General features: G+C 34.4%; 3 protein-coding genes across 3 annotated transcripts in view; all 3 read left to right on the top strand.

The window, feature by feature from the left end:
* RID2 (S-adenosyl-L-methionine-dependent methyltransferases superfamily protein) overlaps positions 1 to 3,802 on the top strand; it is a 32,774-nt gene extending 28,972 nt beyond the window's left edge. Inside the window, exons 8-9 of the mRNA XM_028249476.2 lie at positions 2,848 to 2,983; positions 3,233 to 3,802. Of these exons, the coding sequence (XP_028105277.2) occupies positions 2,848 to 2,983; positions 3,233 to 3,397 (301 nt within the window). The 3' untranslated portion in view covers positions 3,398 to 3,802. The remainder of the gene's footprint in view (positions 1 to 2,847; positions 2,984 to 3,232) is intronic.
* A 10,044-nt stretch (positions 3,803 to 13,846) lies between these two features.
* On the top strand, positions 13,847 to 14,891 carry LOC114304336 (protein ENHANCED DISEASE RESISTANCE 2-like). The gene has a single exon (XM_028249496.2). The coding sequence runs from the start codon at positions 13,847 to 13,849 to the stop codon at positions 14,747 to 14,749; it is 903 nt and encodes a 300-aa protein (XP_028105297.2). The 3' UTR covers positions 14,750 to 14,891.
* A 674-nt stretch (positions 14,892 to 15,565) lies between these two features.
* LOC114304325 (protein TIC 55, chloroplastic) lies at positions 15,566 to 24,335 on the top strand. Its single transcript, XM_028249488.2, has 3 exons — positions 15,566 to 15,987; positions 22,818 to 22,920; positions 23,034 to 24,335. Exons 1-3 carry the CDS (start codon positions 15,566 to 15,568, stop codon positions 24,150 to 24,152), a joined length of 1,644 nt encoding a protein of 547 aa, XP_028105289.2. The 3' UTR covers positions 24,153 to 24,335.
* Positions 24,336 to 26,935: the final 2,600 nt, after the last annotated feature.

Raw genomic sequence — 26,935 nt, 5'->3', positions numbered from 1 at the left:
TCTGCTGGAAGCAAAATTTCTGAATGTGTAAATCTCTCTCTCTCTACTCAAGGACATCCATCGGGTCACCCACTCAAATAAAAAAAAAAAAAATTAAATAAATAAAAAAAAACATCATCATCTCTCCTCCGTTTGATTTCAAACTCCATTATTTTTCTTAATTTTCTCCAAACCACTTTCCTTCTTTCCCCCATCTTTCATTTTTGATTTCAAATATATTTTTATTATTTCTTTCTTTATTTTTCTTTCACATTATTTTTAATCTTTTTCCAATTCCATTCATACCATATAGCTTTGTACACCAAACCATATTTTATTCATCTCAGGGATCAACCCCGATCACAATTCTACACAAAAAAAAAAAAAAACAACAACAACAATAACAACAACAACAAACCACCACACAACACCAAAAGCTTTGTTTTCTTTTCTGCAGCCAGCCACCAACCGACCTCACTTCTTCGCCTATTCCGCCGGTCTTTTCTTCTTGCCTCCGTGCTGGGCGGCCCTTGACGGTGTTGCCTCCGTGTTTCCCACTCCACTGGGCACGATCACTCCACCCTGCTCCTCCACTACAGCATATAGCGGACCTCCAAATCGGAACATAACGGTGGCCTTCCGCTTCAGCTCCTTATTTTCCGCCTTTAGCACACTTATCTCTGCTCGCGCAGCCTTATACATGCGTTGGAGCAGAGCCAGTTGGGCGTTTAACTGCTGCACCTCATTTGTCCTACTCTGCAGCCGGTGCGACAGGTTTGTGACCGCCGTCATGGTCTCCACACATGACTTCAAAGTATACTGATTGGCCTCAATATCTGTTTGCACTGCCATTTTTTGCTCCACCGACCGCATAGGGAAGTTCAACGGCGCAAAACCAGAGGCGCTTGGTTGAGGTTCACTGGCCACCGCACCAGTTATCTCTCTTGTTGACTCGTTGAGGTCGGGAAAGAGTGAGCAGACCACGGGACGAAGAGGCCATATTCTGAGTAGCTGAACGGGAAGACGAGGCCATGTTATGGATTGCTGAGTGTTTCAGAGAAGGGTGGTTACAGAGTGTTACAGAGTATCTCTCTCAAGACAACGAAGAGTTTCTCAGAGGTTTTTAGCCAGTTTTTTGTCTTAGCCTCTGCCTCAGCCTCAGCATCCGTCTTGGTTAAATAGCCAAGGCAGACACGCGCATCGCGCGCCACTTGACGCCAGACGACAAAACGGGCGCGCAAGCCAATGTGGTGACGCGCCTCGCCATCATGTCCGGCACATCTTTTTATGACTTGGGCTCGCCTTTTGATGGCACGCCTTTTTATGGATTGGGCACGCCTTTTGATGGCACGCTTTTTGAAAAATTGGGCACACTTTTTGAGGGTGCGACTTTTTAGGGGTCCGACAAGACTCTGTAAACTGTCCCGACATTGATTCCGGTTAGCTCCTTCATGGGTCCGACAAGACTCTGTAAACTGTCCCGACATTTGATTCCGGTTAGCTTTTCCAAGGGTCCGACAAGACTCTGTAAACTGTCCCGACATTGATTCCGGTTAGTTTCTACAAGGGTCCAGCAAGACTCCGTAAACTATCACAACAACTGTCACAACATTGTCTGCTACAACGGTCCGACATGACCCCATAAACTGTCTTTTACATCGGTCCAACACGAGCCAGTGTCTTCTACATCGGTCTGCCATAACCATACAGTCTTCTACAACGGTCTGACACGACCATACAGTGTCTCCTATCCATTTTTTATTTTTCAGATTATTTTCTTGTTTTGTTACTCTCTCCAAACTCAAGTTGGTTAGTTCCTATCCCCCTTGAGTTTGCGGGAGGCTGTTAAACCCTACCATCACCTACTCCACCTACTACACCTACTACACCTACCACCACCTACTACCACCTACTACACACCTACCACTACCACCTACTCCACCTACTTAAACCCTACCATCACCTACTCCACCTACTACACCTACCACCACCTACTACCACCTACTACACACCTACCACTACCACCTACTCCACCTACTCCACTACATCTCCTATATAATGAGCCCCTCACCATTTGTAATAAACAACATATATCAATCAATAATACATCAATTCTAACACATTGGTATCAACTTGCTAAAGAGTTGCTGGCTAAATTAGAGCCTTAGCTTTGGGAGGTGTCTTGGTCTCTATAATTAGCTTTGCTGAAGGGAAAGTAGTAGGGGTTTGAGAGTCTTTTAAAGTTGATAGTAATGGGATTAAAATGGAAAGAATTGTCATGAAAAGGCATAGAACGTGATGAGCTATCAAGTTTTTTGATAGTATGTGCTGGCAGTGTAATTTGTATGCTGCAACATACTTGTAAGTATTACATCAGTTTATTCTTCAAATCCCCTGCATAGCATCTCATTTTCTTTCTGGCTGTATGTGTGCACGTGCTCGTATGCTTGCACGTGCAGTTCCCAGTAACCTGTTGTTTAATAATTACATGGTCTATGAAGATATTGCTAAACTATTATTACTCATTGGCTATGTTCATCTATACTTATTGTCTTTCAAATGGGGTTCTACAAGTAAAAGGCACTACAACGAATAAATATGTTCTCCAAATCATATTTTCTTGCCGGCTATTCCAAATGAGCTTACATTGCTGTTATGTCATCATTTTGAATAGAAACCTTGAAGTTGATTGATTAGCTGTGTTGCCATGTGTCATCTGAAGTGAACTAATTAGACACCTTTTAGGACTGAAAGGTTTGATAAGAAAACTTCTAAGGCTGTCCTCTTTGGGAAATAAGACATCTTGAACTCTCTGGAGGATTAAAATTTGTGGTGGTAGACTAACTTGATACCATCTGTCTGAAACAGTACTAAGAGCAGAAAAGAATACCTTGTGCTCACTTGTGGTCCGCCGTCCCTGACCACAGCCACTCCAAAAGCGATAGGTGAAGATGAAGAGAGTTGTTCTGAAGATGAGACCAGTGAAGATGAAGAGAATGAAACAGTGAGTTCTCACATGATAGTTTCTCAGCAGTTTAAATTTGTCTATTGATTTATTGAAGTATTAATATCTTTTGCTTATTACAAGGCCAATATATGAACTTTGTCTACTTTTATTTTTTTGATAAATTATATGTACTTTGTCTATTGATTTATTGCTAGTCAATAGACCAATTTTTTTTTTTTTTTTTTTTTTTTTTTTTTTTTTTTTTTTCTGCTGGGAAAAATGACTTGGATTCTTTGTGCCATGCAGGTTTGCATCTCAGACAGGCATAGACCAAGGAAAAAGCAAAAAATAACAAAGAAAGGTAAGGGACGTGAATGGGTTTTGAGGAAGAAGGAACAGATGAGGAAAAGGGGAAATGTTGTGCCTCCAAATACAAAATACACGGCGCGCAAGAGAAAAGCTCGCTTTTGATGATCACATATCCCGGTGGAAAATTTTGTATTCAGGCTTTTCTCTTATATTAATCCAAATTGGGAGTTGATTTAGGTATTTCTTGTTTCCTGTGGTGATCTCGTGTTGTTGGTTTTTCTAGCCCTAATTAAATGAGAGTAATGTTAGGTGAAAATATGAAATTTAAACCTGATTGCAAAACCCACAAGAAACTGATTCACTGAGGCAAAAACAAGATGCCAGTAGCGAGTGCTTGAGTTTTGAGGTCTGGTTTTCATATATTTGGAACCCAATATAGTTTTGTGTGGATGTGGTACACCATCTTCATCTTGTCGGACTTTGAATGCTGATGAGTAAATTTTTGCGTTGTAAAAATTAGCAGCAACCTATGGTTTAATTGATGACGTCAAAATTTGGTTTTATTCATTTTTATATGGAGCAGCTTGACTATTATAATTATATTTGCCATGTTAAAACATGCAAGCTGCTGGTTATGGTTAGGTCTGTTAATGTTAAAAGACCATATCTGATTTGTGCTCTTGGGATTTGGATCCTCTTGGGTAAGACTAAAGAAAATTGCTTCAGAGCTCGAAATTTCCGAAGCTCGAGTGGCCCAAATTCCAAAAACGATGTTTTAGATATACATATTTTTTTCCCTTTTATCTCTGAAACAGAAGGGAGAGAGAGAGAGAGAGAGAGGAGGGGAAACAAAGAGGAGAGCTCCACCCACTAGCGCCACCATCACTGACGCCGCCATTCTCTGTGTGTATACACATATTTGTATATATGCAGATAGATCTGTGCACAGATCTGTGTGTGTTTACACAGATCTATACAGATCTGTGTATATCTCTCTCTCTCTCTCTCTCTCTGTATCACTCTCTTTGTGTTCCCTGATCTGTATACACAAATCTGTATAGATCTGTGTAGATCTCTTTCTTTGTTCTGTGTGTGTGTGTGTGTGTGTGTCTCTCTCTCTCTCTCTCTGTGTTTCTCGATCTGTGGATTTTGATTTTAATTTTGATTTTGGGTGTTGTAGTGGAGCAGAAAATATAGAAGAAGAAGAAGAAGAAGAAGAAGAAGAACAGAAGAAACAGTGGAGTAGAAGCAAATCTGTATATACACAGATCTAACCAGCACAGATCTGTGTATACACAGATCTTGTTTGATTTTTTTGATTTTTCCTCTCCTCTATCTCTTTTTTTGATTATGAGTTATGGAAGAAGAAAAAAATAAATAAATAGAGGAAGAATAGATGGATTCTAGGAACACAGAAGAAGACAAAGGGAGAAGAAAAGAAAAAAAAAAGTGCCAAAACGACGTCGTTTCATTTTGGCATCTCGAGCCTTGATGGATTCGACCTACCTAGCGGGACTGAAGGCTAAATGTGCTGCAAACAGGAACACTGTACTTGTGAATTTCTTTATTTGATCCCAAGTTCAGTGTTCGCTATGGGTGCAACTTAGGGAGTTCGGGTTGAGAGGTTATCCAAACTTAGTCCGAGTTGTGTTGAGAGTTGTTCAGGCCAATCTGAACAAGAATTACAATTTGAGATTGTCTGTTCAAATTCGACTTGAGTTAGGCCCGAATTACTCGAATTGCACATAAATTTAGTTTTTTTTTTTTTTTTTGGGTGTGTAATTCAATTAATTAATTTGGTAAAATTAGATTGGATTTACATTTTTTTTTCTATTATAAAAATATTACTAACATCAAAATGAATAATTTATATAATGTGAAAGTGATAAGAGTTGAAAACTAACGTGGCGCTATGGCATTCTTTATAATATGTAGGGTAATAACAATATATATATATATATATATATTCATAATCTTATTTTGTAATAAAATATATTTTGAATTTTTTATTTTATTAATTTAAATCTTAATCTTTTGATTTATTTTCAATTTAAATTATTTATTTATTTTCGTTATGTAAAATCGGTAAGAAATGTATTTTAGCTATAAAACTCAATGTAGGTGTACGTAAAATGATTAAAATACTATTTTCATTAGTTTAATGACTAAAATATTATTATTTTTTTCATTTATTTTATTTAACGAAAATAGATAGATGGCTTAGATTCAAAATAAATTAACATATTAGGATTTAAATTAAGAAAATAAAAATAAAAATCATAATTTTGTTACAAAAGTCAAATTCTAAGATTTTATTTATAATTATCCCTAATATATATGATCTAACGATCTAAATTATTTTAACATCATTCAATAGTTAATAATTTATATATACATTTAACATATTTTTTTTATATATTTATATATATAATTCAAGTTTCTTGTTACTCTAGTTGTTCAGTATCTTTGCCCAAACTATCTAGATTTAATTTGAGCTCTTGAATTTTTGCTAATGCCTATATCAAATTCAAAAATTTTATGTTCAAGTCATAAAAAAATTTGAAATGAGCTTGAGCTTCTAAGTTGAGCTCGTCTAAGTTGCACCTCTTGTTTTTACATTCCTTCCAATAATTTAGAAGAGTAATAAATATCATGGAGGATTACATGTTCTTATATAAATACTATACAATAATTCTAGGACCATAAAAACATTTATAGAATGAGATATAGATTTCTCATCAGGACCCATTGTGAGAAGTCTATGTCCTATTCTGTAACTGATTTACGTGCTAAATATTATATTTAGGTCGATTAAAAGTTAACAACTATCCCATCCACATGTCAAATGTCTTTTCAAACTAGTATTTCTTTAATTTTATGGGCTATGTTGATGAAGAAACTATTTTTGGTATCTTGTTGACATGAAATTTGGCATGCACAATTGTTACGAGAGAAACATATGAAATAAAATTATTTATGAAATATCTCTTAATTTGGAGCCACAAATATTTCATATATTATTTCTATATTGCCCTGTTTATATCATACACGCTTCTCTGTCTCAACACCCTTACTGCTTCCTCCACCACCATCACTCCAGTCACACCTACCAGTACCACCTCCACCAACACCACACCTAGCTCCAAATGCCCAAGATCCACCTAAAAATCTTAAAATGGAAAAGTGGAAATAAGACAATTTTTATCAAGGTCCATACTTCTTTTTTCTACCCTTCTGTTTGTTAATTCTTTAAAGAATAATACTATATGTACCAATCAATGTATTAATTAATGCACTAACAAATGATGTGACATAATTTTAGAGGTTTTGAATGCTTGTAATTTGTCTAATAAGTGTAGTCAGTAATAATGACAACACTAGTTGATACAGTAGTGTGCATATTAATTGGTGCATGTAGTATCATCGTTCTTTAAAATGACTCAAAAAATGCTTGCTACAAATATTTGAAAAATCCTATGACACACATATGCACCTTCTAGTTATGATCTTTGTGGTAGTTGGTTATGGTTTACTATTGTATTAATTATGACTCATTATGATATTAGTTATGACTTAAGAGTTCTTTAATTATACTTTACGTTGTATTTGATTATATTTCTTTTTAAAACTCTCATAAAATTAAGTTATAATATTTGTGATAAACTAATAAATATCCTAACTTATATATATGGTATGATAGTAATATCCATCTTCAGTATGATCGCAAGCAAAGCAAGAAGAATTATCCATGAATAACATGTTGAAAAGTAGAGGGGAGAAAAGGAAAAGGAAGAGAGGGTGAGCCAAAGAAGAAAGGGACATGGTGCCATGTGAAGAAAGAGAGGGGGAGTCTGACACAAAAGAAGGACAATTTGGGATAAAAGATGAAATATTTCTGTCACCATAAAAAACAGCCATGGCTTTAGGGTCACTCATCTCCAATAGGCTCTGCAGATACTCACTACCACAATTAGAGCATCCACAGTGAAAACCCTTCCACTGGTGTCAAGTGTTAATTATTTGGCCAGTTAAATTGTTTTTTGTTCATACAACAGCTAAACACATTGTTAATGCACATTGTTTGTGTCAGATGTTAAATACATTGTTAACTGCAGTTAGCAAGTTAACACATAAGGAGAGAGAAAAGAGAGAGAGAAGCACTGACAATGTAGTAGGAATGGGGCCCACTGCACAGGAAAATACATTTATTTATTATTTATATATGTATATATATATATATATATTCTTAACGCACACCTTAACATATTCATTACACTACTCTCTAAAATTAACAAACTCTTAACACACTTTAATACATATTTTTTTGTCATATAACACACTTTTTTGGCTATCTCATTGTGAATGTTCTTAGAGGATCTGCATCAAACTAGCTAAAATCGTTTTTTAGCTAAATTTTTGATATTGTTAATCAAAAGTGGACGTGCATCAGTCTCGTTACTGTTCATCGCTAATGTAAGAGTGCTATAGTATTTTGCTACAACAAGCGAGGTACTGTTCATTGCCACAACACAGAGATTAGTGTTACCGGACGTCCGGCCTGTCAACCGGTTAACGGTCAAATTTTTTTTTTTGGCTGCATTTTTTAAGAATTATTTGGTTGATAACTCATCAATTTAATAATAATAATAATAAATAATAACAAACATAATAAGAAAATAATATTTTAATAAAATTAAGTTATAATAGAAAGTTTGATGCAGTAAGCACTAAAGATGTGACTAGTTAAAATAGTAAAATAACTTTTTTAGCTATAATTTGACTAAAAATTTGAAGAAATTGATACGGATGAGGAGCTGATTGTGTGTCAGTCTCCAAATTTTAGCTAGTTTGAAAGTATCATTTTGAGCGTCAATGGACCACTTAACACCCTCCTTTAACATATTCATTATACACTTATTCATTGCATTATCTCTCACTTTCCAAATTAATAAACCTTGGATTATTTAATTTTTTTATTATTATCTTTTTATTAATTTTATATATAATATATTTATACATCACTTAACATCCTCCTTAACATATTCATTGCACAATCTCTCACTTTCCAAATTAATAAACCTTTTAACACAAAAAAATGGGGGTGTTTGGTAGGGCTTTTTTTAGCCAACTTATGACTTCTGGCTTTTAAAAAGTTATTTTGGACTGTTTGGTTAAACTTATTTCAAACAGTTTCTGATTCTAACAACTTATTTTAAGTGAAAAAAGCTGATTCTGAGAAGCTGCTCACCCATTTCTTCTGATTATCAGCTTCTGCTGTGGACATATTAATTCACGATTATACTCTTAGATTTTTTTATTTTTTATTTTTTTAAAAATAGAAAAAGACACAAATGGACTATAAAATATTATTATTATTTTTATGAGAAATGTAGACAAATAGTGAATAATAAAAAATAAAAGTTAATTAAAAAAGTTACTTCACAGCTTATTTAACAAACACTACTCAGCAACTTAAATCTATAATCCAACAACTATACCAAACAGATTAACAGCTTCCGATTAAAGTCATAATCTATAATTTGTTAAGCTATAATCTATAATATATTTTAACAGCTACACCAAACAGTACCAATAAGTCACACTTTTATCACTTTTTATCATATAACATATCTTAACAAACAATTAACTATTCCAATGGTTTTAACAAGCTAACTGTTTTTTTCTACCTTTCTTCAATAAGTGTGTTAACTTTGTTGTCAATTATGACAGTAGCTAAAATGATTATAAATTATGGAGAGAGATTTTAGCAAACTTGGAGGACAGGGAAAGAAGGGGATATGAGATGATTATTTGATAGTTTTGGAATATTATTTTGCACTATTTATCACTTAATATTTTGTTAAGTTATTTAAAATATTCAACAAAAAATATTAGATTTCACAATTTTAAATAATGAAAAACAAATTAGAATACCATATGAATTTACCTTAACAACAAAAAATAATTTCTTGGAACGGAGGGAAGGGGCTACACTTACCGACAATCAAGATCAGGAGAAAAGTGGGGGCGAGTGAAATGTTATTTGGTGATTTTAGAGTAATTACCTCAATTTCGTAATTATTGTCCTTAAAAAGCAACTAATATGCTATTTTCAATATTTTTTATTTATCCATTAAATTAGAGCTACCCTTAATAAAATAAGGAGAGAAATGATGGGAAGTGAAGTGGTCAATCGTATACGTCCCCCCCTCCCAAAAAAAAAAATAAAAAAAATAATAATAATTGGAAAAAGAATTCACAGCAATAAAAAAAATCTCTTCTAATTTTATATGTAATGATATGACAAATTACATATTAACTTTTGATTTATTACAAATTCAAACATGTAACTCAACTCCATTGCGATGTCATTGCAAATGAATTGTAAATTCCAAAGTGCAAGTCTTTAACATTAATCTGGAAGAGTTACCCTCTATCTTTCGTAAACAAAATTCTTGTTCCTTCAATTAAAATTTGCCAAGAAATAGATAATTAAATGTGTTGCTAATAATAAATTTAAATATATAAAATAGAACATCATTTTCTTATGGAGAGTTATATAATTGGGAAGATCCCAAAACTAAATTAAATACGACAATAATTCCATGTACACATAAAAATCACAACAACATGCATACAAAATCAATATGCAAATTGATTCTATGTAATGTGAAGACTACAACCATAATGAATTTAAACCACATTAATTTTTCTATATATAAATTACGAAGTGTATTGTAGTGCTCTTAATGGTTCCATTCAGCAGAGCACCATTTGGGTCTAACCCCAAATAAGACTTCAGCTATATATTTAGCAGTCCTTGCCGGTTCCTTGATGTTGTATTGGGATATTAAATTTGTGGAAAAATAAAATTAAAAAGAAAGAATAAGTGAACAAAGTAAAAGCTCATTGCCAATCTAAGATATCACTGGATCCATGACTTGAATGTGACATGAGTTGATCTCATAATGATCAATGCAAATGTCTCAAATATGCATGTCAAATTTTCAACAGATTATTGCATCTGGAACCTATTGATTTTTACCATTTCAAACTCAAAAATGTGTAGCCTAATTTTTCCATATCATGTAAAAAGGTGCTTTAAATTTTAGTTACATCCACCAATGCAAGTTCTCCTTGAACCTACATACATGACATTCTCCATTTCTATTTGTACATCAAAATATACCTAAATTCCAAGGAACTGACAAAAAGATATATAATCAATTACAAAAATTGGAAAGAATGGCCAAGATATTGTGCATGATGAATAAATTACCATCAACCAAATGAACACAACAATCAAATTCAAAACCCAAAACAAATAACCCAATTGAACCAATTAAAAAAGATGAATCTTCACCATTAATTAATAAAAAGTATGATGAATCTGCAGTAAAATTCAGTGAAACAAAAAAACCCAGAACTTACAAGACATGAGATAAGACAACCCAACCACGAATATGATCAGATAAACAATCCGCTTCTTGGCTTCCTCAGCCAGGTCCCGAACCGTCACAGCCAGCTTTTGGGTGCTCATTTCAGACCCCAAGATTCAATCTTTCACACCACAAAACTCATCAAACATACATAATAATCATGTTCCTCCCTATAACCCTCAATTCTCTTCCAATAAATGTTCCTCCCTATAACCCTCAATTCTATAACCCATATGAAAAATAATTCAAAAAGAAACACTAAAATTCTGAAACCCATTTCCCAAAAAAAAGATGTCAAACCCATCACCAAACTCAAGCAAGAACCAAAAATACTGTAATCCAAATCCAAGAGGAGAGAAACCCACAAAAATATGATGGATTGCAAATTTTTAAGTTGTAGTTTACCTCTAAATGGTTGCGATGTCGTCGCAAGAGGAGCAAGGCGAAACAGGAGGGCGAGAGAAGAGAGTCGGTGGTCAGTGGTCGAGAGGAGTGATGACAACAAGAGGCAAGGAGAGGTGCTCGGTAGTCGGTGAGTGGCGATGTCATCGTGAGAGGAGAAGGAGAGAGAGAAGAGCGTATGAAAGAGGGAGGATTTGGGCAAAGATGAAAGAGGAGAGAGTTTGATGAGCGTGGATCTCTCTTTTGTAGGGAGTGGATGAGTGTGTTTTGAAATTTGAAATTTGGAAAAGTGAGGTGTGACAAATGAGGATGAGTGGTTGCAAAGTTTGTGGTTTTGGGGTGGGAAGTTCTAGAGTTAGTGAGAAGGTTTTCATCTCTACCGTCCATCTTCAAGCATAAATGAATCATGACCATCAAAATGTCCTAGTAGGACAATTGTCTCTAGAATAAATTCAAAAACCCTCTTCCCTTATTATATAGATTTTATTCATATTTCATCTTTCTTTTTTTTTCATTTCTCTTTCTAAATTCTTTTTCAAATCTCCCAACCAAACATAGCGTAAAGGAGAAAAAAGAAAGATAAGGAGAAAAGAGCTTCCACAACATTATATTTTTAATTTATTCTTTCTTTATGTACATTACTATTTGACACATATTCACCCTCTAACACTGTGTTTGGATATTTAAGAGAAAAAATAAAAGAAATAATTTGTCAAGTTAAGAGAAAAAAAGTAAGAAAGAGATATTGTATTTATCTCTTCCTTTTGTTTGGTTAAGGTGGAGACAAAAAAAAAAAAAATATATATATATATATTATATAGCCTTTTATATTTTTATTTATTTAGTACATAGATGGATAATTTTAATATTATATAAAATTAATAACTAATAATCATCTTATTTCTTATCTTTCTCAATCTTTTTAATTTTAAAATATTTCAAAAACAAATTATAAGAAAAATTAACACACACACACATATATATATATATATATATATATATTTATATACATATATATATATCATTTCTCTTCATATCTCTTAATCAATTTCTCGTCCTTGAGTCAATAAACAATTGCTCCTCTCTCTCTTTCTTGCTCATTAGGCAAGATGGTGCTTCTAACTTTTTTTCTTTCTTCTATTTCTTTTTTTTTTGGGTTCATGCTAGCCACTATTACTCTTTTTTATCTCCATCATTAGCTTGTTACCGATAAAATTTTCACATTTAAAATTTGATTCATGTCCAAATTTTTACGCTAAATGCGCTTTTATATGTTATGTGACCACATAAAATTTAAAATATTTTATTTTATAACGTAGAAACAGAGATTAAGGTACCATATTTATGGGTTGTCATGATAAATAGATCGTGAAAGTAATTAGTAATGTTTATTTAGTGGTGATTTTTTTGATTTTTGATTTTGTTTTATTTTTCTATATTGTAGTAATGTCTATTTGTGGAAAAGTTTTTTCCTTTCTTGAAAGTTATCTTGTCCCAATGTGGATATTTGTTTCCCGTCCTATGTTGAAACTCGTACCTTTGTTCAAGTCTCACTACATCTATAATTGAATCTTCTCAATTTTATCCCTAATGATGTGAATGAAAAAATAAAATTTTAGAGAGAGAGAGAGAGAGAGATGAGAGTGGGTTTGTCTTCATGTGGATTTTAGTCATGTCATTGGTAGTGGAATTAAGGGATCTCAATTAAGGAAATGAATTATTTTTCATTTATTTTATAAGTAGTGGTACATCTCTTAATTTTGTTCCTCTAATTTCACTCCATTGACATAGCCCACCCCAATGTGAAGCAATTCCACACTCATCTCTAAGGCTTTACAAAATATCATTTAATCTGTTAAAACCGCACCGATTCGTATCAATTCGCACCGTTCTATTAAATTTTAAAATTTATAATTCGCTTTCGAAATCTCTCCGCTATAATTAACACACACACACACACACACACATATATATATATATATATTTTAACCTCTAATGAATTATCAAAATAAAAATAAGTGCGAGAGAAATTTAAATGTAAAATTTGTTACAAATTATAGTTATATATATGAAACATGTTATATAAAATTAGTTTATGTTATATATATAAAAAAATATTATGCAAATTAGTATTATATATTATGTAAATACTTGATAATTGGTTAGAATATTCTTTAATTTGTCAATCCGTCCAAACTCACCCAAACCGCGATATGTTAATCCGCCAAACCACAATTCATTTATAATTTTACTTTTCAACCACCTGAATCGCACTGTACATACCCTTACTAATCTCTCTCATGTTTAACCTTTCTAATTCTACATCATTAAAAATAAAATTAAGACATGAATAATCATTCTTATTTTATACTCTGATATACTTAATCTTATTTTGAGAAGTACGTTAAAAATCAAAATTTTAAATAATTTTTAAAAAGAATGTGTAAAAAAAAATTAAAAAATAAACTTTTAATTAAATTGTCAAAATAGGCCTTAACTGGACGCGTTATTACCAAATGTACCACTAGGATTTTTTATCAGTCGACATGGAAGTTTGTCAAAGTTGTCTCCATAGCTACCCCCATTGAATTGTGGTGGATGGTTGCATCACAATTCTTCAAAAAAACAAAGAAGAGAACATTAGGCACCACCGCACCGCACCAAGCAAGGAACCAACCATAGATAAATAGTTCTTCCTCACACTTTCACTTCTTCTACTCCCACTTTTACTTGGAGAGAAAACGAAAACAAAAACAAAAAAAACAAAAAAATGTGCCCCACGAAGCAAAATCAGAAGCAGAATCAAAATCAGAAGCATCAGATCCCCCTCACCGAACCCCCAGACCTAGACCTAGTAGCCGCCGCCGCCGACTGGAGAGCCGAAGCGATCAACGGCGGATCAATCAAACACGTGGACCTCCACAACGGAACCAACGGCTGGGCTTCACCCCCAGGCGACCTCTTCTTTCTCCGATCCAAAAACTACCTCACCAATAAACAAAAATCCCCCTCCGGCTCCTGGCTCCTCCAGCCAGCCGGCTTCGACTGGCTCCGATCCCCAACCAAGCTCGACAACATCCTCAGCCGCCCTGACAACCGTGTCATGAACGCGCTCCGAAGCTCCCAATCCCAAGGCGAGTACCTAAAAACCTTCCTACTGGCAGTCAATCTCCAAGTCCCTGGTCGCGACCACCAACACAGCGCCGTCTTTTACTTCTCCACCGACGATCCCATTCCCTCCGGTTCCCTCCTCCACCGGTTCGTGGACGGCGATGACTCGTTTCGAAATCAACGGTTGAAAATCGTTAGTCGGATCGTTAAGGGACCGTGGATCGTGAAGGCTGCTGTGGGGAATTACTCGGCTTGTCTCCTCGGCAAGGCTTTGACTTGTAATTATCATCGGGGCTCCAATTACCTTGAAATTGACGTGGATATGGGCAGCTCGGCGATTGCCAGCGCCATTTTGAGACTTGCGTTGGGGTACGTGACGGCTGTGACGGTGGACATGGGGTTTGTGGTGGAGTCGCAGACAGAAGATGAGTTACCTGAGAGGCTTTTGGGTGCTGTTAGGGTTTGTCAAATGGAGACTTCTTTGGCCACTTTTGTCGATACGACGACGTCGTCTTGTAGAAAACTAGGGCCTTCCAAAGTTGTTGATAATGATCATGATTGAGAAGAGAAATTCAACTGTGGTAAAAATAAATAAATAAAAATGTTTTTGTGTTTTTTTTTTAGTTCTATTTTCAATCTCTTTATGAGTTGATGACTTTTTACTCATTTTCTGCTCCAATAAAATGATTGTTAATGGATGCAAAGCAAAGCCCAATTTTCATTTTTTGTATTTAAATGCATATTCATAAGTTTTAGTTTTACTACGTTTTGATACAAATAATTATATGATCTGTGTAGGAGAGAAGTGATGTGAATATGGGATAGTAATACCCTTTCTTGTCCAGTTATGGATGTTTGGTTGCTTGCTTGCTTTTCTGCATTTTTTTCAGTACTTTGTTGTTTGGGTTTTGGATTTTGCTTTTGTTTTTCTTGGAAACTTTGACCCTATTTAGTTGGGGGATTTGGAAAATTTAGAGAGGGATTTGAAAAAAGAAAGAGAAAAAGTAGGTAAAATGTAAATATATTTTATTTATATTTTGACTTACCTTTCTTTTTTCTTTTTTTTTCAAATTTCTCGACCAAACAAAGCGTGATGGGAACTCTTCTTTGATTTTGGAGGTGTGCGTCGCGTGCCTGTAAAATTACGAAAATGCCACATTCATAAGTTGTGGTCGTTTTAATTTTTTGGTAGAGCCATGGTGGGTGGAGGAGAAGATTTTTGTGGATGTTATTGTGTTTGTTGACTGGTAGCCTGACCCACCAATATTACAGTTTGATCTTTCTTTCAATGGTTCTAACATCCCAAAATTGTGTGACCACATTTCTTCTGTAAACGAGCGCTGTCCGTCCATTATCAACCTTTCTCTAACAGAAAATCATGGCTTTGTTGAAGCCATTTTTGTCATATACTTTTAAGACCCTCCATTCCTCACTCCCTTTACCACACAAACCTGGAAGAACAACAATATCAATTGTATCTCTACAACCGCCATTCAAACTTTATCATCAACTAAGACAGGTAAAGAAACAATGGAAACAGTGGCATGCTGTGGCAGAGGTTGGTGGTGAGGTTGCGGTTGAAGGTGAAGGATCGAAAGATGATCAAAGTGTTCTTGACAAAGCGAGGGCTGACAGGGTTGTGGTGGACTATGACTGGACTGATGAATGGTATCCATTGTATCTCACCCAGAATGTTCCCGATGATGCTCCTCTTGGTCTCACTGTTTTTGACAAGCAGGTGGTGTTGTATCGAGATGGCAAAGGCCAGCTTCTGTGTTGTGAAGATCGGTGTCCCCATAGGTAACCCAATTTCTTTGATCTTGGTTAATGTTAATACCATGTATGATTTGCATTGGTGATTTAGGATTATCATCTTAGAAGTTCATTATTAGTGAGCCTTCAACTTTTATTAATGTGAATTTCTGATTAGAACGTGCTTTGTCTGGTTTTAGGATCTGTTTGGATACCCAAAATAAAGAACAGAAATTTTAAAGTGGAATGCTTAAAATTCTGTAAAAGGTCGTGTTTTATTGTGTGGATTTGAATTATGATTTCATGAATTAGAATTTTGTGTCGCTTCAAATAATTGAATGAATTGTAGGCATTTGACTTTGGTTTTTTTTTTTTTGACTCGAAGATTCAATTTGAATTTGAGTAAAAAAATCTCACCCCATTCTTTAGCAGTGTGAGCAGCTTTTTAATGTCTGACCAAGGATTAATTCAAGATTAGGCCAAGTTTGGGAAGTCCCAAATAATCTATCTTTTTATTTTTTTATCTTTTTTTCCATCACATCACTTCTCTACTTTTCTGCATATCTTTTCGTAAAAAGGCAAAAAGTACACTTATTTAGGTCATCCCAAACTAGTGTGTGCAGAAAGACTGAGGGGAGAGACTAATCGACACATATGAAACAAGAGTGTTGTGTTATTGAGACCCCAGGATATACATGTCTTGTCCCGAAAAATGTGCAACAGTCATCTTTGCCTAAAGTTTGTAATGATCTATCTTCAATTCATGATAAACATTTCTAAGGTGCCCAGTAGAGAAATGTAAACTTTCTTAAAAATCCGTTGGCTTGATTCTGGCTAGTGCAAGTATTATTTAGGTGAAGAGTTTGAGAAAATGTGAAGTTGCTTTAAAATTGTGTGTACACTTGGGACAACTTCTTTGAACAGTAAGGAGGGAAACAAAAAAAAAAAAAGAAAAAGAAAGAAAAAAAAGGAGGTCGTTCTTGTCACGACCCGAACCCGTCCCTAGAGGTTTGGATCATAACCAGCCAGTAATTATGAGATTACCTACGGTCTCAGATAGAAATTCAAAAAATAATTAAATATATGGGGCCAGAAGCGAAAGCTGAATAATAAAACTGTCCAATGAGCTGTGTATATATGGCATAAACAAAAACATTTATACGTTAATGACTCACATTCATACAAACACACTTTGATTATACGTTCATTTTAGCAAAGCTTAAACAAAAAGGTATTATTCAAAAACTTAAAAACTTAAACTGCTTAAAAACAAAATATGGTCAAACATGACCAATAAAAATAAAACAAAACAAAACAAAAGACGAGAGCCTTTTCTGAGAGGCATTCCATGACTGACATTACAAAACTTGGGTAATCTTCCACATGGTTCATTGGGGCTGGACATCCCGCTACTCACATCCATACATATATAACAGAGTGAGTTAAAATCCAGTAACTAACATCAGAGTAAAGAGGTTATATGAATGAGTTCTATTATTTAACATAATTATTCTCATATTCTAATTCTTGTCATAGCAGAACGACCTTGGGCCCAAAACTTGACAGAATGACCTTTGGTCTAACATATTTAGAAGTACGGAATAGAACAGATCACACTTGGCGAAACAACCTTGGGTCCAATCAATTACAGCTGTATAATGATCATTTGGTCAACACATAACAGATATCTCAGACTTATCAGATAATTAGAATGACCTTGGGTCCACCTTATCAGATATACGGAATGACCTTGGGTCCATCATACACATTCACACTTAATCAGTTCCATTAACAGATATCATGTTGATCAAACAGATAGAAGTTCATTCATATTCACAAAATCAAAAGTTCAGAAGAGCTTACCACATTGGAAACATTTAGAAAATAACATATATGAAAATATATTTATTAAGATATTACTTATAGTGATTTGATTGTTGACACGGCTTCGTGGATCAATCTATACAATACATAACACATAACACTCACTAGAACACATTACTTAATTGAATCATTCTTGACTTATCCAATTCCTTTAAGTCTATTTCTAACTTATTAATTCATTCATGAGGCTTAATTCATGCCTAAGAATGCTTGGAAAGAAGTGAAATTGCAAATATGAACAGAATGCAACTTTTCAAAATATGCTAAAACAAGACAGTTCGCTCTAGCGTACTATTGGTCACTCGAGCGGACCACATAGTCTGCAAAAGTACTGGATAGTCGGAATGTAGGCTCGATGATCACTTGAGCTATGTGTAAAACAATCTGAGGTTGCTCGAGCGGAAATTTGGTCGCTCGAGCGTTTTGCAAAACCTTGTGAAACTACTGGATGTTCGAAATTTAGGCTGGATGGTCGCTCGAGCCAAATGCAATGAAGGTCGCTCAAGCGGGCACTTGGTCGCTCAAGCGATGTGTGATGTTTTGCAAAACTACTGGAAACTCTCATTGTGCGCTTGAGCGGTGACCTATGTTACATGGACTCGGCACTTTGGGGCGAAGTACCCGTGTCGACACGACACGACACGACACGGGTGTGGGTGTGGGATCTGTGTCGGGTTCGCCTCTCCTCTCTTGGACACGGCTAATCAAAAAGGAAGAAGTAGGTTGAGATACTTACATTGATGTATGGATTCAAGATCTTGATCGTGTCTTTCGATCTTCTTCTCTGTCTCGATCTCCTTCCCTCTCTCTATCACGATCTCCTTCTCTCCCTCGATATCTCTCTCGATCATACTGTGCGTGTGTGAGAGAAGAGAAGAGAAGAGAAGAGAAGAGACAGACCCATCGTGTTGCTGTGCGTGTGAGAGAGAAACGAAGAGGAGACAGACCTATCGTGTTGTTGCTGTGCGTGTGAGACAAACATGTCAAAGCTGCTGTTGCTGTTTGTATCAAACCCTAATGGCTGGACCTAATGGGCTGGACCTAATAAATAAATAAAAGGCTTGTGGGCTAGACCTAACAAATAAATAAAAGTCTTGGGCTATTGACTAGTTAATATTATAAATCTTAATGGGCTGGATCCAAATAAATAAATAAAAGGTTTGGACACTGATTTGTATCATAATAATTAATATTATAAATTATAATGGGCTGGACCCAAAAAAATAAGGAAAAAATTTACACCTATTGGCTGGTTTGTATCATAATAAATTTTAATGGGTTGAATCCAAATAAATAAGTAAAATATTTGGACCTGTTAATAAACTTTATTCAACAATAACATGGGTTATTATATGACTTATCCATATGTTTGATTTTATTTTTAAAAAAAAATTATTGGGTCAACTCTTTTTAACCCATCTTCATATAATAAAATATATTTAAAAAATAACTATTTAACTCATTTTTATATAATAAAGATATTTTTAAAATAACTATTTAACGTATTCCCGTATGCGTATCCACATTTAGATCCATATCTATCCTTAATTTTTAATTTTGAAGTGTCCAACCCCTAGATACGCACCCGCACCCGAGTCCGTGTAACATAGGCGGTGACTTCATCGCTCGAGCGATGATGTCGAATTTTGGGTTTTCAACATGAAGAAAAATGCTGCAAACTAGAATTCATAGCCAAAAACTCTTGCATGACATGTTCTGAACCTTGAATACATCTCTAAAACATGAACACAAAGTCAATTCCAAAGCCTTAGCTCAAATCTTCATGAATTCTACAAAATTGAAGCTTAAAATTTCATGCGTGTATGAACTTGACTCAAATTCTTCTTCTACAACTTTCATAACTTGGAATTGAACTTCAAAACTCTTCAAATCATTGATGCATGTATAATACAACTTTCAATTCAAACATCGTAACAAAATTTTATGATCAAAATAATGATTCTTCACATATTTATGCATGCCTGTATGCAAGGCCTCCAAATTCATCATCTTTAGCTCAATTCTTGTGTTTAATCTCATAATCTTCTTGAATTCACCTGCTAGGTGATTTAAATTCATGAATTGAGGATCAAACTCTTACCTAGAGTCTTCAATTGCACTAATTCTTGCAAAAACTTGAGTTCTTCTTCTCAATTCTTCAATGTCTAGCCAAATCTCCAAGTTCTCTCCCCCCCCCCCCCCCCCCCCCACCCTCTCTCTAAATTGATCTCACTCTCTCTGTAAAATACTCCAACAGATTTCTTGAGCTCAAAAATGATTAATTTCTAACTTAACACATATATACACATAATTAGCTTAGTAGACTAATTAGGGATTAAGTTAGCCAATTAAGGCTGAAGACTAATTAATTAAAACTTAATTTTTCTGAACTGAATCAAATTTTAATCAAACTTCTCAATAGGTTCTACAAATCATGCCATCCTAATTAAACTCATTAATTTTGGTTTCTAAAATCATTAAAGCCTTCAATTTCAGATTTAAAGCAGAAATCACAACAAATATTTCATCAATGAACAGATATGCATACAAATTGCACATCAAACACATAATTAACATTCATAATTAAATAGATAAAGATATACTACATGATGACGTTGTCACTGTTCTAGTCAGTGGTCGTGATGTCAAAGTATAAAACTAGGAATTCCACACCGAGGATGCCAATAGAAATTACATAAGATAGTATAAAAGTATACTACATACATCGGTTCAACAAATTCAAATAACAGTACAAATTTACTTGTTAGAAAATAAAAAGGGTACTATATAACAAAATTAGATTAAGTGTAAGTGAGAAAATGGACGGACTTGGAATAGAATGCAAGCATGACAATCATAAATGCTCCCAGATAGAACATGTATATGAAAATCCTTAAACAAGCACCAAAACAAACCATTGTCTGGAGTTTGGAGGAGATAAACAAGAGTTGTAAGCCTACATATGTTGAGAATCTAAGATACACAAACACTTCTAAGATGGTAACACTTTATGTTTGACCCTAACACGACATGACACTTGTCGAACATTTCTCAACACTTGGACACACAAACAAGTTTATATAAAATAACTTGGAGTCCAATGACAAAACAAAAATAATGTAAATTTATACTTATTCTCCTTCTTTAGACTTGAAAAATAATTGTTTATCTTTATATATATGACATCTAATAAATATATAAAATATATATTTTGCACATATCTCCCTAGTGTCGTGTTCTATATTTTTCCAAAATTCCAATGTTGGTGTCGTGTCACGCGTCTATGTCCGTGCTTCTTAGTTGAGAAAAATATGCCATCATCTTGGGCTCCATCTAACAAACCAATTTTTCAAACCCTATATTTAGAAGGGTATGATCAACACCTACATAATATGACTTGTAAAGCAGTCTTGAGGAATTTGTTGAAGAAATAGTCTGAGATTTGATTTTCCAGTTCAGTTTGCATGACCTCCTGTTTGTCAGCCTTTGGGAGCTACTCTTAATTTCATGATTATATAATTCCAACCATTATATTAATTTATAATTAAAGAGGAATCAATTCATGGAGAGAACTAGGAGCTTCTTAAGTAATAAACCACTTTTTTTCTAAGCCCGTTTCATCCACAAAGGAAATGCCTTTCCTCTTGGCAATAGGTACCGTTACGTTTGTTTCAGGAGGATTCTATTGGCCCCAGTTGTTTTTGGTCTATGACTAGGACGGCAATGGTATAAGAGGCTACCATAGCAAAAATGTTCTAGGCTCCTCTAAAATTTGTTTACAAGAGAGGACATGATATTACGAAGCAAGTTAAGAGGTTTCCTAAAGTTATTCCTGAGGTATGTGGCATAATCAGCCACATCACACATTACCTTTCCATTGGAGCTAGTAATAGTTGAACTGTTTACATATGATCTTAAGTTGAAGTACAAATTTTCAGGCGAATTTCCATTTGATCAAGTTCAAACAAGAGAATGAATATGAATTTTTTTCTCTCCTTGTCAATCTTGAAAAAGAAGGTCAATTTGTTATTGATAGGAAACCTGACACTACATAATTAAACTGCATTATGATATACATAAATAATTTGGAGTTAGGGTTTAGACCATCACCAGAAAATCAACTTAACAATTTACTTTGCGCAGAGATAGATATGATTATGAATTCAAGAATGTGACAGTAATCAGAAAATTAAAACTCACCCTTGTTTCAGTATGAGATGTCGCAAAATTAACACTCAACCTCAATTAAATATGAGGCGTCCTGCAATGGCAGTTCAATTTTGTGGATTTACGTCAACGATTTCAACGTGGAATTCAAATGGGATTCTGAAGCCATTAGGACTTTAAGCAACCAGATGATGAATTTGGTGTTCCAAGGCTGGAAACCCAATTGAAACTCCACTTCCACATCATGAAATGCAGTCAAAGTTTGGTTGCAGCCAAAAAATCATGCTTGTTCTCTGATGAACAACTTTTAGACACGTAAAATGATGATTCCTGAGTCCCTTTCCCATTTTTCATTTAAGAGTGCATTTAAATATCGTACAAAGAAAGTTGATTCACAGAATTCTACATTCTCATATAATTCATTATCATTTCCAAGGCACTTGAACACTTGTATTCTTGATTAGAGTGAACTTATTGCTTTAAAGGACAAATTCAGTTGACTTTATGTAGTTGATTTTTGGTTTGTGCTGTAATTGGGTAGATAATCACGTATTAAGATTTCTAAAAATAAAAGGATGCAAACTAGCAGGATAGATTCCTCAGGGTGAAAATCTCATGTCTGCTGTTGAAGACCTTTTTTATTCCATTTTCATCCTGAATTAAACATTTAAGTAAAGTACTCCAGTCTGACCAGAAAGCGTATCTTGTTTTGTTGTTCAGCGAAGTTATAGTTGTTCAACGTATCATGACATTGTCAAGATTGTAATTGGAGAAAAACCCATTTTTATTACCACCATAACCTTGTCTGTGAAATGTTCTTGATCAAGGTTGGCGAAACTTTCTGAAGGTCAGTTGGTTGATGGAAGGCTGGAATGTCTGTACCACGGTTGGCAATTTGAAGGTGATGGTAAATGTGTAAGGATACCTCAGGTTCGTATAGATGGTTCTCGTTTTTATTCTTTTGTTTTGCGCATTACCATTGCACTTTTTATCTCCCAAAAATGAGTTGTATAAATTTCTTTCCCAATTATTTTTTTCCACAGCTTCCTGCCAACGCAATGATTCCTCAATCAGCCTGTCTTAGAACATATGAGGTGAGGGATTCCCAAGGAGTTGTGTGGGTATGGATGTCTCACACGACACCTCCAAATCCTAATAAACTGCCTTGGTTTGAAAATTTTGCCAGGCCGGGATTTCAAGACACTTCAACTACACATGAACTTCCGTATGATCACTCCATACTTCTTGAGAATCTTATGGACCCAGCCCATGTCCCTATTTCCCATGACAGAACCGATTGGACTGCAAAAAGGGAAGATGCCCAACCGTTACTATTCAAAGTCACTGAAAGGACAGATCGGGGTTTTGCAGGCTGGTGGGGAAGAGAAAGAGATGAATCAATGCCAAATTTCTTACGATTTGAAGCACCGTGTGTTCTACAAAACAACCGGGAACTTGTTGAAAAAGATGGGGAGAGACACTACTTTTCAGGCCTTTTCCTTTGTAGACCTAGTGGGCAAGGCAAATCCATGCTCATTGTGAGGTTTGGAGGTACAAAACAATCCCCACTCGCTATGTTGTTCCCAAAATGGTTTTTGCATCATAATGGAAGTAAGGTATTCGAGCAAGATATGGGTTTTCTTTCTTCCCAAAACGAAGTTTTATTGAAAGAAAAAGTGTCGACAGAAGAATTGTATGTGAATTTAAGATTCTCGGACACATGGGTAGCGGAATACAGAAAGTGGATGGACAAAGTTGGGCATGGAATGCCTTATCATTTTGGTCATACAACCATTTCATTGCCTAAAGAGCCTGCTGTGGTGGAACATGCTCCAGCTGGGCTGGTTGCTAGCATTTCAGCTTCTTCGCCGGCCAAGGGAGGGATTGGGACAATGCATGCGCCGAATCTTGCCAACCGGTATTTCCGACACGTAATCCATTGCAAGGAATGCAGAAGCGCTGTCAAATCTTTTCGAGCATGGAAAAATGCGATCTCTGTCGTTGCACTTGTGTCGACAGCATTTGCAATTCTTGTGTCTGGAAGGCAGTGGAAGGTACTCTTTTTGGTTACAAGCAGCGTATGCTTGGCTGGAATATATGCATGCTCAACTGCAATTGCAATGAATACAACAAACTTCATAAGGATACACAGAAGATTATGATTTATGAGCCAGGAGTGGAGCATTTTATGATTTTTTATATTTTATATTTTTAATTTTTTTATCAGGCTTAATGAGAAAGAAAATCTTATAGAATTATGAAGATGGTTATGCTGGATTACTCTGTTGTAAAATTAGTTTGTTGATTTCTATTCAATGGCAAGACCCTTGTGTTTGTAATATCAATTCCGATTGGTAGCTCGAAAGTCTGATGGCTTGAATGGCTTGACACCAAAACGACGTCGTTTTGGGTTTTTTTTTTTTTTTTTTTTTTTTTAACACAAGGAGATGATGTTTAATCTGGGTTTCGACATCAAAAAAAAAAAAAAATGGTGATGATGTTGAAGAAAACTAATGATGTTAACCCAATTTTTCTTGATGTCGGGCAGAAAAATGAAGAGAAAAGGAAGAAGAAGAAGAAAAATGTAGAGAAAACAAAGAAAAAAAATGCAGTTCGGGCCATCATCTTCATTATCTTCAACATCTTCAACATCATCGTCATCATCATCTTCATCAACAAAAAAAAAAAAAATTCCTCTGCAGATCTGAATCTCATCATCAATAATTTAATTTAATTTAATTTAATTTAATTTAATTTATTTATTTATTTATTTTTTTTGCAGATCTAGATCTACTTAGAAAAAATGCAGATTTTTTTTTTTTTTTTTTTTCCAGATCCAAATCTGCGATCGCCGCCACCATCATCGACCATCACCCGTCGATCGCCGCCACCATCATCGTCGATCGCCTCTTCTCTTCTCTCCTCTCTCTCTCTCTCTCTCTCTCTCTCTCTCCTTCCTCTTCTCTTCCCTCTCTGTCTGTTCGAAAGAATGAAAATGAAGAAAGAAAAAAGAAAAGAAAAGAAAAAAAACTGCCCAAAACGACGTCGTTTTGGGCAATTCGGGCCATTCGAGCTGCATGAAATTCGAGCTACAAGTCATTTTTCTTGTAATATTGTACAGATGGTTTACAATAGATAGTGAGTGGAGCACATATATATTCCCTTTTGGTGAAGTCCATGATGTGTCTTTTATTTATGTTTGCAAAATTTTAAAAATTATAACAAAAATTATTTAGTGTCTATTTTCGTTAAAAAAAAAAATCATAAATAGCTTATAAAATTTATTAAATTTTAATAAACTAAAAAGAGTTGCTTTAATTTGTTATAAAAACAAATTTTTTGTTTGGTTTTTAAATTTGTAATTTGTATTTTAAATTTTTGGTGAAATTTTTTAATATTTTAATTGAAATTTTTTATCCACTTAATCTAAATTTATACAAAATATATATATATATATATAATTCAATATGTTTTAGAAAATTTATCTATAAATTTCACCTTGAGATACTACGATCCATTTAGTCCCGTGAGATTTATTATAAACCAATTAGTTCCATTGATTTTGGTAAGGTCGATTTAATATATTCTCTTGGGTAGAGTTTTATGTTTCTAAACTTGTTCCATACAGTTTTAAATTGATTTTTCTGTTTAGAAAATTTGGGATCATAAAGCAATATTTTTTAAAATTTTGTTGAGAGAATCACAGAATTGATTGAAGTGGGTTCCCATTTTGGGGGGTCGGATATGAATATATACATTAAGAAATCCACTACATATACGTCAGTGTTCCAACATATACATTAAGTGGGTGACAATAAAAAATACACATTCACATTAAGTGGGTCACTTTACAATGCTAATTTACAAAATGTTTTACTTTTAAAAAACAAGAAGTGGGTCATGTGTAAATGTGTATTTTTGATTTTCATCTACGATGTATACATTAAGTGAGTTCCAGTGTGAGATGTAATATTGTACACATTGGCTTACATTGAGTATAAGTTATAAGCACAAAAGTCCACTACATGGATTGAACATAGTTTAGGAAATAATTAACCTCAGCTAGTGTGGCTTCCAACATCAAACAAATAAATTACGATAATGACTTTTTTTAATTTGGAAATAATCTGAATAACAAATGTAACCCACATTTTAAAAACCATATCATAAAGAGTGCTGCTATTAGCACTTGTCAAAATTCTTTGGACCCCCCATTTTATAATTTTTTTTTATTACAATTATACCCTAAAGTAAAATTACATTAAAAGACATTATTAAATGGAACACCCACCTATCAATAAGAACTAATACTCTATAATATTGGACACCCACCCCCACCCCCACCCCTACTTCCAACTCCAACTATACGTATTCCATGTTTGTAAACCCTAAACCTATTACTTTTCATAACCAACTAATATAAATCCTAAATCTATTATTTTTCATAATCATCTTAAATCCTGAATGTGTCATCTTCATTACCATCATCAACGCTATTGAACTTGAAAGTTTTGCTTCAAGTATAACGTATACTTCATCACTTATTTTACTGTGTAGAGCAATGGAGGTCGAGGACAACAATTCTAGTGAGACTGACGTTCCATTAATAAGTTTATCTGTCTTGTATTAACATTCTCGGTCGTTCTTGTTTCGTTCGAGCTGTTCGGTACTGGTTTGCTGACTATTAGAATTATGTTCGGTAATACAGTACTGAACATAATCCTTTTGTTCAATACATAGGTTCTGAACATTAATGCAGATAGTCAGTTATGTAATTTTTTTTGTTAAACAAACTTAGAATGGAAAAAAGTGAATTGGAATGGATTTAAGTTATGTATTTTGAATGGATTTAATTAATGTTATTTTAAGTTGTGAATTGGAATGGATTCAAGTTACACAGTGATGAATAAATTTTGTTCGGACATACAGTGCTGATAGGATCATT

The sequence above is a fragment of the Camellia sinensis genome, chromosome 10 (genome assembly GCF_055761805.1).
Source record: "Camellia sinensis isolate YWXY chromosome 10, ASM5576180v1, whole genome shotgun sequence".
Classification (NCBI taxonomy): domain Eukaryota; kingdom Viridiplantae; phylum Streptophyta; class Magnoliopsida; order Ericales; family Theaceae; genus Camellia; species Camellia sinensis.
This window is presented reverse-complemented; position numbering and strand designations above follow the sequence as displayed.